Source organism: Manduca sexta, chromosome 10 (assembly GCF_014839805.1).
Source record: "Manduca sexta isolate Smith_Timp_Sample1 chromosome 10, JHU_Msex_v1.0, whole genome shotgun sequence".
Classification (NCBI taxonomy): Eukaryota; Metazoa; Arthropoda; class Insecta; order Lepidoptera; family Sphingidae; genus Manduca; species Manduca sexta.
The window spans coordinates 3,330,790-3,348,309 of NC_051124.1; the positions used below are offsets into that span (position 1 = coordinate 3,330,790).

At 34.0% G+C, this 17,520-nt stretch overlaps 2 protein-coding genes across 3 annotated transcripts in view; one reads left to right on the forward strand and one right to left on the reverse strand.

The window, feature by feature from the left end:
* The first annotated feature begins 668 nt into the window (after nt 1–668).
* LOC115443857 (trypsin-1) lies at nt 669–8,950 on the forward strand. The gene is made up of 6 exons (XM_030169440.2): nt 669–881; nt 5,305–5,482; nt 5,964–6,080; nt 6,440–6,606; nt 7,237–7,388; nt 7,700–8,950. Exons 1-6 carry the CDS (start codon nt 824–826, stop codon nt 7,901–7,903), a joined length of 876 nt encoding a protein of 291 aa, XP_030025300.1. The 5' UTR covers nt 669–823; the 3' UTR covers nt 7,904–8,950.
* The window catches only part of LOC115443856 (SET domain-containing protein SmydA-8-like), a 36,066-nt gene continuing 27,356 nt past the window's right edge, over nt 8,811–17,520 (reverse strand). The window contains exons 2-6 of one of the 2 annotated variants that reach the window (XM_037437225.1): nt 12,982–13,024; nt 12,272–12,456; nt 11,877–12,002; nt 10,248–10,370; nt 8,811–10,035 (exon numbers count right to left, since the gene is read on the reverse strand). In XM_037437225.1, coding sequence (XP_037293122.1) covers nt 8,940–10,035; nt 10,248–10,370; nt 11,877–12,002; nt 12,272–12,456; nt 12,982–13,020 — 1,569 coding nt within the window. In that variant the 5' untranslated portion in view covers nt 13,021–13,024 and the 3' untranslated portion in view covers nt 8,811–8,939. Of the gene's footprint in view, nt 10,036–10,247; nt 10,371–11,876; nt 12,003–12,271; nt 12,457–12,677; nt 12,762–12,981; nt 13,025–17,520 lie in introns of those variants that run through there. The other variant, XM_030169439.1, reaches the window with a different exon arrangement.

Genomic DNA, 17,520 nt, shown 5'->3' on the forward strand with positions numbered 1-17,520 from the left:
AAAATGAGATTTTAGGAATGTCGAATATCATTTCTTCCCCTAAATATCTTTATGGCACAGTCAATAGGCGGGCCAATTTCATCATTTGCTAGTGGTAAGATATATTTTATATCCGCCGAGATAGCGACCACCGTAAACCAGGTTTTAAACTCGCCATAGTAGCCCACGTAAATGTGTCGTGTTCCAGGACCAGCCTGCGTATAACCGATTCCAACAGGCCGGCATAATTATGTCAACTGTCAAGGGGTAATCATGTCTCGTCAGTCGACATTCTATTGGACCCCACTCAACTTACCATCAGGGGCCTTATTCTCTATCCCGCACGTTATTTTGACAGTGTGTAACAAGCACGTAACACCACGCATCATGTTTAGGACTATAGAAATTTGGCTTACAGAATACCATTCCACACACATTTCTCGAAGATAACATGACACGGCCGCGTTACGCGTTTACACTATCATACAGAATAAGGGCCCTGATGGCTGGATTCACCGTGCACGTATAAAAAAAATCATAACCTTACTTAAAAAATATCGACACACGATCGAAATTGCTGCGCGCGGTCGCCTCACTAAAGCAATATAGGGGTCAGACCTTCAAACCAAATGTAGAGGGTCATTTCAGTACAAATCATAGAATCCTTTATATATCCTTATGTAAATCAGACACGCCGTAGTCGGTGCATGCCGCAAGGTGTGCACTGACACCTACATTTGACATATATTTCTTCTCTGACATATATCCTAGACCTATTTTGACAGTGATTTAAATACTTCAACTTCTTGCAATCGTCCGCAGAAGATAATCTGAATTTGTGAAAATGTGTCGTTTGATAGTGCTCGTGCTGTTTTTGGATTGTGCGTTTTGTTACATAAATTGTAAGTTTTTTTATAATTCATTCATAATTTATAAGGTTGGATAGCGGTCTAAAAGTGAAAAGTTATTAAAAAAATCTAAATATCGCGTCTCACAACCCTATAATCATCTGTGCTATACTACTGTGGATAGAAAATATGTAGTAATACAACAATAATTCTTATTTATGGACTTATCTTCCATCTGCGCTCTTCCTTAATAACGTAAAATAAATAAATTCTCATAAATATAATGCATGGTATGTACCAAATCTCACGCCCTTATCCCTGGAGAGTTAGCAGAGGTGAGTCCATTACATGACATTGCCAGACTTATCCGTCCTATGATAGAGCAAGCACGCAAGTAATATTATTTTCTCCTTCTTTTTCAACCTTTGAAAGTTTACTGCTGAAAATTGTCCTCGCATATAGATTTCCAAACCAGCTTGTTAGAAGCACCCTGTACCTAGAGACCAATGTATGTATGTTTTGAAATCATTAAACTCTTTTAAAAAAACGAATATTCAGATTTATCGCCTTTTCTTTATATGATTATTTTATCTCGACGTTTCAAAGACTGCAGCTTTGGTTACAAGGGGACTAAGGTGTTGAGATCCGAAAAGTCAAAGTTACACTATCTAATTACATTTGAGAATTATACAAAATTTTAAATTCTTTTAGCTATTGACGGTCCGATCTACGTAGACTGAGCTCACAGTGTCTGGAATAAAATCATTTTTTGTTAACTAATTCTTTTCAGAGAATTTAACCCAAACTCTCAAGTACGCAATTAAGCCATAAAGGCGATAGTAATAAATCACAAACAAAACACATAAGCTAAAACGTCATACGTACTTCTAAAAATAATTCGCATCGGTTATCATGTCATAGAAATACTCAGCTCAAGTTGCCAAGTAATTAAATATAAGAATTTTAGGACAGAGATATATTAAGTTATCAAAATTCGTATTTAATTATAAGATAGTATCATCAAAGAAAGCCCGGTTGCTAACAAGACCCGACATTCAAAGTATTTTGTTACGTTGTAGTGCAATAACACATAACAATTTTTGTTAGTTTCTTTATTATAAAATTTTATAATATGTTGTGAAATGTGTAATTTGATCAAAGATTTTTCTTTATATTTTTTCTTGAAACGATTTTATGAAGATTTTAAAATTAAATGGGCCTTCAAGAGTACCATTAGCTTAGTAAAGGTTTTTATAATCGTTATTAAACTTTATATTAATAATTGACCACTTGGAGATTTTAGAAAAGTTATTTTTTTTTCATATTTGTAGATCTTCATTATCGAAGAACTAATTATAATGAACTATCTATGAATTGATAATATATTTTTGTGTCTACAGTACAAATCTATTGTGGTGTTTATGAATTGTTATAAAAATGTTTCGTTCCTATTCCGTTCAATATTACCTTGTACGAAAGTTTTATTTCCTTTAATTTTCACCGACCGTTAGTTGCCTTTGCGCAGGTTTATTTACATGTTTTAAAATTTTTCAAACATCATCTAACATCACTACACAAGCTTTTAAAACAACACAAAACAATTTACCTCAAGAAAAAAAAATCTTCACCAAAACCGGAAAAAATAATTCTTATAATATAAAAGGAAAATCATGTAAAAGGCTTAGCAAAGAATCATTTAATACCTAATACAAAAAACGGAAGACTTACAAACAACTCATCGACACCACGTGCTCATAATCAAAACAAACAAACAATAAAAGATGATTACGAAACAATTTCGCGGTCAGACAGAAATGCGATCCGTAAATGGCCACGCACTCCGTCTTTGGTAAATCCATTTAAATTTGACATTACGATGATAATAAAGTTGATTAGTGCCACCTCCAAGGTCGGGATGCAGTTATACGTATACATAAGATATGTCACCCATTTATACGAAATGAGGTTAGTAGGACAGCCGAAAATGGAGTGGATGCCTTGCAATTACTTTTTGACGGAGTATTTGTTGATATAAATCCTTTTCTGCCGCCAAACAGCAGTGTGTAGACTGTTGTCTTCTGGTTTGAAGGACATTGTAGCCAGTGTAACTACTGGACATAATAAGACTTAACATCTCATGTCTCGGGATAGCGAGCTCAGTACAATACCAAACAATACTTTGTAATTTAACGTGTTGGCTGTTTCTACTGTTTATGGGCGGTCGAATTGATTACCGTCAGGCGAACGGCAAGTTCGTCTCGTCATTTAAGGCAATAAAAAAAAATTGGCGTCAATACAATCGCGATTGATTGGTATTGGTCCTCTTTCGATTAATGAATCATTTATAAAATACTCTGGAAGACACATATAGAATTGCCAAAAGTCAAGAGCACTCTTTTGACCTTAACGATCACGGGAATATTAAATTATGCCATTACTTGTTTACTATTGTCTAGTTCTTGTGAAATCCATATGGAATATTCTTTTGGATATGAGCTATGGAAACCTGCCTCATTTAGGTCAAATATATCGATGACTCTTAAGTTCACTATCGCATCTATAAATTATGATTTTAATTTTTTAGCGTTTCGTTATCTAACTACTGTTTACTACCAAGTTTTTTTATGACAATTGTTGTACATTGTGCCGATTTCAAGTTTAAGAAACTGGATTATCTAAAAACGAAGAAAATATTTACAAACTACTCTATGAAACTAAATATAAGTAATATATACAAACTCTATCAAAACTCTACTACCAAAACTTATTAAAAAAATGTTCATTAATGAACTTTATTTTTTGGCTTTGAAACTAAGCAGTACCTAGACAAGGAAACGCTAAAAAAGTGTAAATCGCTTTTACTTCAGATACGATAGTTTACTTAGGAGTTATCGATATTTTATTCACCTATTTATAGTGAGAATGAATACCCAATTTTCCGCATATACTTCTACACTCGAAGAGACAAAGCAAACGCTTTAGACCCCATAAATCATTCCAAACGACCTTTATGACATAACATTAATAATAACGGAAGATTTCAAATGGCAAATAATGCCTTTTTAGTCGACCTTGGCCTTGTATGTGGGTGTAAGATTATTTTTAGTTCGTTTTGGAATTGTTAGTCGTAAGCCTCAGTTCTGCAGGGTCACTGAACGTAATGAGTCAGAGACGGTTAACCAGTATGAAAATTGGTCAAGATCAAGAATTGAGCTTTTAGGGTTATGAAAGTAGAGGTTGTAGAAAACGATAGACGGATAGAGAAGGAAGTTAAAGAACTTTACTGGTCTCTCATATGTGGGAGTCCGCCTGGGTAGACCACCGTCATGTCTATTTCTGCCACCAAGCAACGGCGTGTAGTCACTGTTGTATTCCAATTTGAAGGAGATTGTAGCCAATGTGGACATAATAAGACTTAACAACTCATGTCTCAAGGTGGAGAGCGCAGTGGAATACCAAACAATACTTTGTAATTCAGGGTGTTGGATGGTGTCTCTACTGTTTAGCGTTCGTATCGCTTACCATCAGGCGAATGGCAAGCTCGTCTCGTCATTGACAGCAAAACAAAAAAATAAATAGGGATGAACTAAAAAGAATAATTGACGATTGATAAATATATATCGAAGAAGGAAATATACTGCTTGGATCCAAAATTAAAACTAGGGCACGACGCCGGTTGTGTTGATATAACACTTGTGTGATCATTGATTAGAAATTAATGAGTGTAAAGAATGCTCAATGAATAATATGCGGGTGTTTAACATATTGCCTTGCCTTTGGTAATTTATTATACCGGAAAACGAATCAGCTGCTACATGAGAAAAAATCGATAAGTAAAACAATGGAAATATTTCTTGTGTATAATTCTTTATTAATGAAATGGCCAAGGTAATGTATATTTATATAAAGAGATAAATTGTAAAATTTGACATCGGGCATAGATAATCTTTGAAACTCATGGTTCGATTTCGAGAATTGTTTCACAAGGAAGCTACATTGCCTAATTTCTGTACTTTTATTACCAATTAAGAAAAAAATCCTGAACCAATACTCTAGGCTCAAAATGTATTTGCAATTGTTAACCCTTCTTTCTAGGATCAATCACAGTCATGGCCTCTCTTTCTCGTAGCTACTCCATAAATTACACACTTGATACCTCTATCTCCAAAGGGTTTTTTCCATATTATTCTACAAAGGGTTTTATATATTTCGCAAGACATCAGTAAGAGATTGTGGTTATCACAAAGGGCGAGGGGGGTCCGCTACCCCCTCCCTCTCCCGAAGGGTTATGAGACTGGGTTATGAGACCCCGAAGGGTTAGGCAGAGGTGCAAATATCGCACCTTCTCTCCTTTTATGTTCCCATGTTATAGGCGAGTCTATCGCCCATGATGGGGGGTGAGCCAAACGTCATATCAGGCACAAATTCCAGACTCCGGGCATGTTTTCCTAAATTATAAAATACAATTACTCCACAGTGGCCGATGTAGAATGCGGAATCGACATAGCCCGGAGCGGGCGCATCGTCGGCGGAGTAGACAGTCTCCCAGCTGAGTTCCCGTGGGCTGCTAGCGTGTGGCGGCAAGGGGCGCATCAGTGCGGAGCCACTGTCATCAATGACAGATGGTTGCTCACTGCAGGACATTGCGTGTGTAGGTAAGTATAGTTTATTAGAAATTTTTAAAATATAGCGGCCATTTTTAAATTTTTATGGCCTGTTCCATAAGTTTTAAGTAAGTTTTGACAGTTGTCGTATTAAACAGCTAATGTAAGTAGATAATACTCATTGTGTTACCGTTAACTTGGGAGCATAGATTAGAGTGAGATTTTTGTGTTTGATCTGTTTATATCGTGATGAATAGCATTTATTCGGAGGTTGTAAAACAGGCCTTAAATAAAAAAGTATTAATACAAAATTCAAATTTATCTGTGATTAGTGTTTTCACTATACTTTCTTTTGAAAGTATTAATCGACAAAAATATTTCAATCAATTGATAAAATTTTGGATAACCTTCACAGGGGAGTCAATATATTTGTTTTCCATTTTGGTTTTTTGTATTTTTCTATTAAATCAATACACCATTAGGCGATTCTCATCAATTTCAAAAGTGATCTTGAACCTATATTTTGTTTCAGTGTATTCGATGAGTTCTACAGATCTAAACAACTTTCAGTAATGGTCGGTTACACGGATATATCAACGAGCGATGACAGTGAACCGTTATCGAAAATAATGCCTCATCCAGAATACAGGTAGTCATTTATACATTGTGTAATATATAAACTCTATATTTAGTTTTAACGATTTCAAATTCATTAATGTAGTGTTACCTTTAATTTTTTAAATTAAGGACGAATAACGGATTACTCTTTCTTGTACCCATCCATCCCATCTATATGTATCTACTGCCTGACATAGGCATTTCTCAGATTGCATATACGTTACGGCCCCTTCCATACTCCTTCCACTTTCCAAAAAAAACCTTGTGTATTCGACTTTAATAATGTATCCCTAAAAGCTAAATTTCCTATTAACTTACGAAAACATCTTACTGAGATGTCTAAATCAATGTCGATAAATACTTTTAAATTATAATCTTTGACTTCTATAGATGCAGCAGAAAGTCCAACGATGTTGCGCTTCTCAAGACTATCAGGCAACTGAGATGGTCCAGGGAACTACGTCCGGCCTGCTTGCCGCAACCCTCGTCTAATGACTTCAGCGGCATCGAAGCAACTGTGGCTGGATGGGGTTTTACCAATGAAGACCGTGATAAAGGTACATCAATAATTCAAGATCAAATGCTATTGGTAGTTGGTAATGTTATATCATCGATAAATAGGTGTTCAATCATGAAGAATTAATACGAGTATTACCGATTATTAGGGGAGGAATGAGGATTGGACAGGGAGCACATATTGAATAAGTGTAAGCGTTTAAAGCAAAATCAAACAAAAATATATTCTTTGCCTGATTTAGATAAATCACTTATATTGTTACTACATTTAGCTTTAGATGACTATTCACGTTTTCATTGTAAGGAATTATGTGTAGGTGACGTTGGCATTACTAAATAAATAAATTACATTTGAAATATTGTTCGATAGATTGGAAATACATTAGTTTAAAGATGCTAATGATTTTTGCCATTAATTTGATTTGTAGGTCATTGTTAATTGAGATATCTGTTCCGAAATATCTCTTAAAGTTAAAACATATTAATTGTCAGAGCATTATTATAAGGCATACAATCTCCAATAAATTTTCTGAACTCCATACCTACTTAATAAGAACATGTCAAAATAACGTTTACCACCAGCGTATGTTTGGTTCGTACGTAAAAAACACTTATTATATTATATTACGTTTTAATATTAAACTCAATTAATTAACCATAATAATTCACAGGATCAAGACCCAACATACTTCAGAAGACAGAAGTGACCGTAGTAACAAACGACCAATGCAACCAATGGTACCAGTCAACGGGGAGTAAAGTGAAAATATTCCCTACCCAGATGTGTGCTGGTCACGAAAATGGCGGAAGAGATTCATGTTGGGTAATATATTTAATCAATAATTCAGGAAGTAGACAAAAGTAATCATATAATATATCTAGATGTAAAAGGTGAACTAAATGAATATATAAATTCAAAATTTCTTATAAACAAAGTAAATACAATTGCTGTAAAGTTTATCAAAGTGAAACTCAGCAATATTTGCATACTGTTACTTCACTGAAAGCCCAAACGTAACTATTTGATATGCTTCTCGCTTAAGCGATAGAAATCTCATAAGAAAACTATTCTTAAAAACACTGAATTGAATATATAAACACGACATAAAATAAAAGTTTGTATAAATTCTACAGGCTGATAGCGGTGGTCCACTCATGATAAAAGATGCCCAACGCCACGTCATGGTAGTGGGAGTGGTATCAACTGGCAGTGGATGCGCCAGACCAAGAACGCCAGGAGTCTATACCAGGGTTTCCAGGTACACCGACTGGATCATGGAAAGTGTTGGTAATGACAAAGCTAGATCTGGATTGAACTGGTATCCTCGTTTTGGATGAACAAATATTTGAAAAGCAATGAAGAATTTTTAAAACGATTATGTGGAAAGGCACAACTGGCATCTCTTGAAAAATTTAGTACAGTATCGTAATTATGCTAATTGATTTATAATTGTATTATAACACTCTGACATCCATAGGTATTGGATGATGAGGAACTATTGATCTAGAAGTCGTCACATTGAGAAACATATTTATAGAATCTGTAAAAAAAATCTTGTGTTTGGATTGTTGAAATCCCATTGTATTTATAAATAATAAACTACTTTTGTAATGCTAATTAGATCAGGATCTATAGGTTTACATTACTGTACTAAACGAAAATGGCTGCTTATTTTCTTGATATTTCTCATCTTTAACATTCTTTATTTCGTGATGTCAGGTGTGTTGTTTACTTTTTATTTTGTAATGTCAGGTGTGCTGTTTACATTACCAGGGGAGAAGTATGTACTTAAAGCAATACTAAATGTATGTTCAACGTTAAGTATAGTTTGTAATAGTCAATAAGTGTAATCTTTCAAGTATTTTTTACTATAAGAGGCTAAACATAAATAGAACAATTATATAGAAGTACGTAACAATTGTAATAATTATTATCTTCACAAAAGCAATAGTTCCAAGTAAATTCTATCTAGACATTTGTAAAAATGTTTACTTGAAAAAATAAAACAAATATGCCAATACCTAGCGAATAAGCAGGCATTATTAGTAGGTCTATAAATGTAGGAACATGGATATCTAGATATAATAGATTTGGTCAATGACATTCTTAATGTTATTTTTAAACTACGTAATATTCTATTGATTTTGTCATTAATAATGTAAATTTATCACATAAAAATGTTTTTGTTCATCTCTAACACTAAAAAAGCGAGCTAATACTAGATGAAATCTAATGAAACCAACATTAAAAATGTAAATGCTTGTAATAAGGAATATTAAGGGTCACAATTACGGGAATAATGTAACACATTAATCAAAGATATGACTGTGATATTAGCTTTAAGCCATCTTATAACACACCCTAATAAACACCTCAAAGAACAATATTTTTTTCTTTGCAATATTTTTCCAAATCTTTTTTACTTTCTTCAATGACGACGGATAATTTTTGTCCAGAAGTTTCTTCGTCATCATCTTTAAGGCAACTGATTGCATCTTCAATAGCCGCCTTAGCTTGAATCAATAGTGGCTTTATTTCTTCAAGAGATTTAGGAGTCCCATCAGGATTTGCTTTTTTAGATTTCATCACCAAAGCTGAATGCAACTCATGTTGAAGAACACTGCTGTACAAGCTTAATCTTGCATTACCAGGGTCCAAAATCTTAGTGATAGCAATCAATTCCTTGCACATTTTAATTTTCCTGTCCAATATTTCTACGGACGACAATGCCGGTTGTCTGCCATACAGCTGGATCAGGGAATGCTTTATCGAATACAAATGGTAATGATTCGGATGTAAAAACATAGACAATCTACATAAAAGATTCTCTAACATGATAGCATTGCCACCCATCATCAGAACATTGTCAACTTCGTCACCCATCTGCGATATAATCATGTTGACTTGAGAGTTGCTGATTTTCACACTACATTTGCTGCAAGCCCAATCTGTTTCTTCATTCAAAGGATCTTCTGGTAAATGTATTCCATCACACGGCGTCTTTTCTTCACCAAGGCATTTCATAGCACTCAAATACGTTCCTAATTCAGTAGGATCGCTACATCTTTGACATTTGCAAGAGAAATACTTCGTGTCCTTTAAATGTTGCCTCCTTGCTTGCGTTCCCCATAAAGCATGGCTGTACATCGTAGCGATATGTTCATCTTTAGCTATAGGAATAACCACCTTTACAGTGATGGTATATAGATCATTTCTATCTTTAGGTGATTGGAGGAAAGTATGTTTTGTATTTGGTAAACAGCTGTGTTCTATTAAACAGGTATTTGCGTACAAAGCAAGGAGCTCTGCGCCTTCTTGAAGTCGTATTTCCAAAGCATTAGTGTCCATTATTCCGCATATCCTATGAAGTAGCTCTGACGATGCTTCTGGTGTGTATTTTTTGAGATCTCCTTCTAGTTTACTGATGAAATTGTTCATTAGATATTCAACTATGAACTCATCTGCTTCACTGTGAAAGAGAATTTTTGAACACGAATTAATATTGTTTAAGTTTCTAATCACCTAAATGCATAATTCATTATTTACTTTCATTTATAATTACGTATATGTACTTTGTTTTTATTTTATAGATTTTGATTTTATTATTCGCAACTTAATTAAGGCTGAATTATCTGCAAGCTTATCCAAACAGCTCCAATGAAACGTAAAATATGAACTTACTCGTATGCCTGAGTTCCTGGTGTTCTACTTTCCATATGCGACTGCATCTCTAAAAGCTTCTTCCATTTCTCAGGGTCTGTTTTCTGTAGGAGCAGACATCGCAGCGGTAACAGAGCATCATGTCTGGAATTATAATATATAATTGCTAATATTTTGGTCGACGAAGGTTATACAAGTTATTGGTCCCTTTCTTCACAATAAGCTAGTTATTTACTTTAACGAGATGGTAGATGGTAATTAAAATAATAAATAGAAATTACGACTGATATTTGGTTGATTAAATTCTAATTAAAGGAACCAGGAAATCCTGAATTATTCTCTCAGGTCGAGTATCATATAGGGGTTAAGATCATTTATTATTGTTGATTACATTTCGTAAAGAAATTATAAGTTGTATAGGTAGCAGATATAATAAAGTAAGCTAAAGTCTTTCTACCCTATTCATTGTAGTTAATTTTGCACTAACATCACGTGTAAACATAAGATGATCAGTGCATCCAATATTTATCTAAATTAGTTACATTGAAACAAAATTTATATTCTAAGAGTTAATGTCACACTTGATTGTCTGCATACGAAATCGGCTACACGAAGGCAAAGAGATCATAAGGAAACTTATAAATCTCATAACCTTAACAACGCATGTGCAGCGTGTTTATAGATGATAATCATCACAACTTCACGTCTGATGAATTAATAAATGCGCATTAGAAATATATTGAATAGAAATTTTATTTCATTCAAATGAAGAGAGGAGAAAATTGGTAATTTATATTGATAAGTGCAGCGTCGGCCGTCCACATATGAGGTGGACAGATGACCTAATAGAAGTCGTAGGGGGTCGCTAGCTGCGGGTCGCTTCCAGGTCGATGTGGAAATCTTTGGGGAAGGCTCATGTTCAGCAGTGGACATTATGCGGCTGATGATGATGATGTTAAGCATTACGTTTCACGAATATAAGGAGAACGTAATTGGACTTTTAAATTTCCCATTTAATAAAATATCCACAGTATAGCAGACGTAGTCATGAGGTTTTAAACGATAAACACACTTTTATAGAGACATGAATTTACTAGATGAAAAAAGGCTATGAAAGGTGATCGTTTAAGACCACAAATAATCTATATATATATAAAAGAAAGTGGTGTTAGTTACACTATTTATAACTCAAGAACGGATGAACCGATTTGGCTGAAAATTGGTAGCGAGGTAGCTTAGAACAAGGAGACGGACATAGGATACTTTTTATGCCGTTCCCACGGAAACGGGACGTGACATAAGACGTGGTATACGAAAGCAAAATTTGGTATGGAGATAGTATAAGACCATGGGAAGGTTATACGCTACTATCCCGGAAAAATATATAGTGGGACTTTTATCCCGGAAAACTCCTTCACGCGGGCGAAGCCGCGAGCAAAAGCTAGTAGCTTATAATTATACCACTCTTTACCATTTATAGAACATTTCTTTTAACATGACCCTACGTTTGTTAGCCTGGCAAGAGTCGGCTAATATAAACCACTGGACTTTTGGGTGAGCGCTTTAGGTGTTCTCAACCCCTTTATAGTAGGTACCTGTATAATATCCCTAAGAGTGATGAGTGAAAAATGTCATCGTCTATTTTCTTACCTGTAATAATCAGACATGTTGTCAAGCACGCATTCAGGTCGCACGCTGAGGATGTCGCACTCCACTCCGTGATGTCTTGGGTCCGTCAGGCCTGGACAATTTCCTGAACACACCGGCCAACCGCATCTGAAAACAGTGATATTATATTTTATAATATAAATAATCACTTATCACAAATCTTTAAATCTTTTCTTTGTTTTTTTTTTATGAATGTATTTAAAAAAAATATAAATAATAAAAGTATAAATATATTACACAAATATAATTTAAATGTCTATTTAGAACGAATTTAAAGTACAGCTTTTATATAATATCATTTCATGCATATAAATTTTTTAAAAAACATGCGCAAATGAAGAAAGAACCTTAAAAATAAGCAATAAAATAGTGCATACTTAGAGCATCTCTCTCCAATATCGGTGAACACGGGCTTATAACAGCCGACGCAAGGCATGCTTGCCTCAGGGTCGGGCATCGCCTTGGGTCCGAAGACCAGGGGCCGTTCACTGATCACGACGTCGCCAGGAGACAGGTCACGAGCCGCGACAATGTACCGCCCAAGATCTTCGGAGGTGCGGACCTGGAAATAAAAAAATGCACTGGTTATTATTAAGTAACTTGCAATAGTGAGAGGGTATAATATTGGATAAAAGGTATGATATGGAAATGAATCAAAATTTTGGAAATATTATTCATTATAACTTTGGAAAGCTAAAATGTTCTATTTTCTGATGCACTTTGCACGTTATTTAAACGTTAAAAAGGAATTATAGTAAATAAAAACAATATTTTATTACATACTTGTATAGGAAAATCCTCCATTTCCAATATAAATCAACGTTGCAGTAAATTGTAACGACTGTTATTTGAGAACCTCTATAATGAACTTTCCAGTTATTATTAGCGCGAAATTTTAACTTATTGTTTTTTAATTACCGCCATCTGTTAGCACCTAATGGTATTAAATACTAATTTAAATTTAGAATAGTGACATCTAGAGTTAGTTAATAACAACAACATGTGAAATAGAAACGAAAGGACATTCAAACCTAAAAGTTCCAAGCACATCTACTAGGTGGCAGTAAAAAATAAATTCTCTAATTACCTCGTACGCTGTTACACTGCTGCCGTTTTCAAGCCCCATTTTTCTGTAATAAATAATAATATTTTATTAGTATCTCAAATAATGATAAAACAAAATTTATTAAAACTGCTTAACCGTTGTTAGATGTATTGTGTTTGCAGCAGGACTACTGTGCTGAGGTCTTCGATTCGGACCCTACTGCAGGCAATATTATATTGAATTCTATCATTCAAAATCAGCCCTGAGACTTTTATTATGGTCAATAGATAGGAATATGCTTCCTATTACATTATGGGACGAAATATGGATGTAATACACCTCTGCCTATTCCTAAAAAGCAAAAGCCAGGATACTACGTATGTGTGTAAAAAATTTAAAATACATTGAAGGTCGTGTCATAGTTGAATCTATATTAGTTCGCTGGGCAGAGCGATAGGCGAGTGTTGGCAACGCTCAGGTGTTAAATAATAGGGTCAAGGTATGAATGAAAGTCTTGAGATGTCAATACGATGGTTGTTCTTTTTTAAAGCATAGGTCGGTGCGAGCAACTGGGTTACTTAAAAACGTCATTTTTTTATCAAAGTGTATTCAGTACTTTTTATTAGCGGTTTGGGATCTATTCTTGAAAATGGCGGTGAATCCGCAATCCATAGTAAATCAATTTTGTTGAAACTGATAATTATTGTTCATATTAAACGAAATGAAAAGACGTTTAAAACTGCATACAAATTTATTTCAGTTGTAAATGTCACTGGATAACGTTTATAGAATTTATATGATCTGGTCACCTGCCAAATGTTTCGCATGTATACCGATGTAATATCGATGGTGACAATCGAGTGGAGACAATACCAATTACTCTGTTAGATGCCGATGATTTTTAAGATGAGGTAATCGAATACGCTTGAAGGGTTAAGCATATCTAACCCTTTTAAATATTTTCAAATATAAAGATAAAATAAAGAGGTAGATATTTGCTATAAAAAAATTATGATTTTGTCTTGTTGCTAATTTTGTTTAAATACTAAGTGATGCTCGTGGTTTCGCCCGCTAGAAAAGTCTTTTGTACGACTCTAGCGCTATTGTTTCAATTACTGGGATAAAAAATAGCCTACGTGTTAATCTATAATTTATGGTCTACCTGTGTATTAATTTCAACCAAATCTGTTCAGTTGTTTCTGCATGTACTTAAAGAGTAGAATATTAGTAAGAAGTAAGATAAGATTTTACCTATTTACCTGATATTTATAACAGCCATCTATATCATAATAATATAACTACATCTGTCTATATTATCTTGTATGCGATGAAAATCCAACCTGATCAAAATATTAGACGTCTTTTAACAAAAACAATAAAATCACTAAAATATTGACACTAAATATTTGCATTCATAATAAAATATTCTAGCATTCCTTATTTTATTTGTTTTTTATTGTTTCTCAGTGCTTGCGCTGTACCTGATGACATATTCAATGCAGTCTAAAATAAAAGTAGAGAGACTACTGTATCCAATTAACTACATATTTCATTGCATCTGACGGCGAAATACAATTTGTCAACAGTTTTTAATTTATTAAAGGCTTATTTAGCACTTTTGAATATATGCTATTCCTCACATAATTGTATAAGATGACCAAATACAATAGTATAGTATATAAATAAATGGTAATAAAATGAGTTCTTTCTACATTGGAATAGGGAAGAGTGAAATTTTCCGAAAGGAAACCTGACACAACATATTATACTTAGGTACTAATATGCATGAATGTGATGTGTAAATCGTACTAATGATAATTCCATTTTACATTATTAGGAAAAGGAATCCGGTAGAAATTGGGTTATATGTACCCTTCACCACTGCTACATTAACTGTTTAATATGATAACTGTCATATAAAATAAACTTGTAACTTGTGAAATAGACCCTAGAAGATAAAAGACACACGAGTGAAATCTTTATATTCTATGAACCCTGTATTCTATTTATATGTTATTTTTGTAGAGTTTGTACTTTAACCAACGGAATAGTGTTGAATTTACTTGATCAAACATAACATGGGCTAATTGGCTACCGCTGATCCTATTAATACCTACGTGGGATAATTCAAAATATTGTTTTGAAAATTCTCGTTTCGAAGTATAATGGTTAGCATAGACCATGCGATGGCGTTGCAAGTCGTGCTATGATTTTAAAGTTATGGTATGCAAATCTATGCGACGTCATATTAAGTGAAGATTAAGTCTGAACCCGGTAATCGTGGGAAGTAAAAACTACTCTGATACTATAACAAATTTTACTATTACGAAGCTACATTCCTGAGCACTATATTCTACTTTTTATTCTGATAAAATCCTCAACACGAACAAAGTCACGGGAATATCTAGTGCAGTATATATTTAGAAGTATTTGGATTACAATTTGTCGATAGGCAGTGATCAGTAATCAATCAATACGACTGAAACTTGGCAGCGAGTCTGCCCCGCAACATAGTGTGATCATACTGCTCATACTGAGAACTGGTTCTTTTTGCACTACTGACAAAAGATCTGGACTTCTGGCTACAAATCCTTGCTCTACTTCTAGAACAGATAATATAAAATTTTATTCTGTTCCAATTTTGAGGTATAAAAGTAACTGTTAAGCGTTAAACTGGTCCACTGTTGCTAGAAGCAAACATAAAGGTAGACACATTTCCATACGAGAGACCAATCATCTATTTTCATTGATTTAGTTTCGGATCAACATTGCCTTACGTCTGAGATCGTATATACGGATATTTCCTTGAACCCGCGCAAAACTAGGTTAGCGGCTATTTTCGTTCTGCACAAAGAGCCACGCGTTAAAAATGACTTAATATTTTTATTCGTGTCATATTTTAAGGGATTTATAAGAGAAATAGCTGGTTAGATATTAGGGAATCTTTCTATTATTATAACAAAGTGTTACTCGTAACTCCGTCTATGTGTAAAAGGTTAGGAATAAAGTTTAGTTGTATACATATAAAAAAGAAAAATATTCCGACATGACATTCTACACAATATTATAAAATAAAATCACTCACCAGATCTGTCTGTCTAAACGTAATAAAATCAAAAACTACCAAACGGATTTCGATGAAATTTGGTATTGAGATAGTTTGAGACCCTAGCAAGTACACGGGCTACTTTTTGTCCCGGGAAAATAGAAAGCGGGATTGTTATCCCGGAAAAACTCTATAGAAAAATTGGTGGTCCAAGTAAGCGATAGCCTAGTTGGGTGTGGAACGGACCGCCAAGACGAATGTACGCAGGTTCAAATACCAATGGCACACACCTCTGACTTTTCTAAAATCATGTGTGTATTCTTTGTAAATTTATCGTTCGCTTTAACGGTGAAGGAAAACATCGTGAGGAAACCTGCACATCTGAGAAGTTCTCTATAGGAATTTCTAAGGTGTGTGAAGTCTACTAATCCGCACTAGGCCAGCGTGGTGGACTAAGGCCTAATCCTTCTCAGTAGTAAAGGAGGCCCGAGCTCAGCAGTGGGCAAGTATATAATACAGGGCTGATATTATTACTATTATTTAAGTACAGGTAGAAGGAAAAACGGCTACACAGTCCTCCATGACTTGAATATTTAAGATAACCTGAAACCCTAAAATTTTAAGCTAACCTACCAAGTCTTACCAGCAATATGTTCAGATTAAAATAAATAACATATATATATATATATATATATATATATATATATATATATATATATATATATATATATATATATATAAATCGCTGAGGACTTCTTGCGTCTTTTCATAGTCGAATCCTGTGACGTCTACCACTATCAATGGGATTTCAGTCGTTAATCGTGCGAATATAGTAGCATTGCTGTCATATGTATTCTATTGTCGACAAGAAATTTTGTTTAAACACGAAATGAAGATATTCAATTTGAGAAAATTCCCACTGGTTTTTTGCATCCGTTCTTGACGGCAATCATGTCACACATTGTATATTTTTGTATGTATTGAATGCATTTCATCGCTTTACCTACATCAGTCTAAACGTATAGATATAACGGTTCCGTATACTTTCCTGTATTCATTCTATGCATTCTATTAATAAAATTACTTCCTTTTATGTTTGCAGTTATATTAGTATCGAATATTTTTTCTGTATGTATTCGATAGATTGTTATGAGTTTGCTGCTTCTTCCTAAACTTATAGATATATCGATACCATATACATTCTTGTGCTTATTCCTCATCATTTATCATCCACTTGCATATCAGTTTCCTTTTATTTAGTTGACGTGTATAGTGGTTCTAAATAATTTTTGTATATGTTTAAGCATGGTTTTGAGGTTCCTATCACCTTAAATTAAATGTATATCGATTTCTTATATATTTGTTACTTTCCTATATTCGTTGCATATTAATTCGTTATCCGTTATTCCGTTCATTAACTTATTATTGCGATGTTATTTTAAAACTATGAATATTCTTAAAAAATACTTGAAATCAAATGGTGTAACGACCAATTAAGTTCTAAATTAAATACTTGTAATGTCTAACGTATTAAT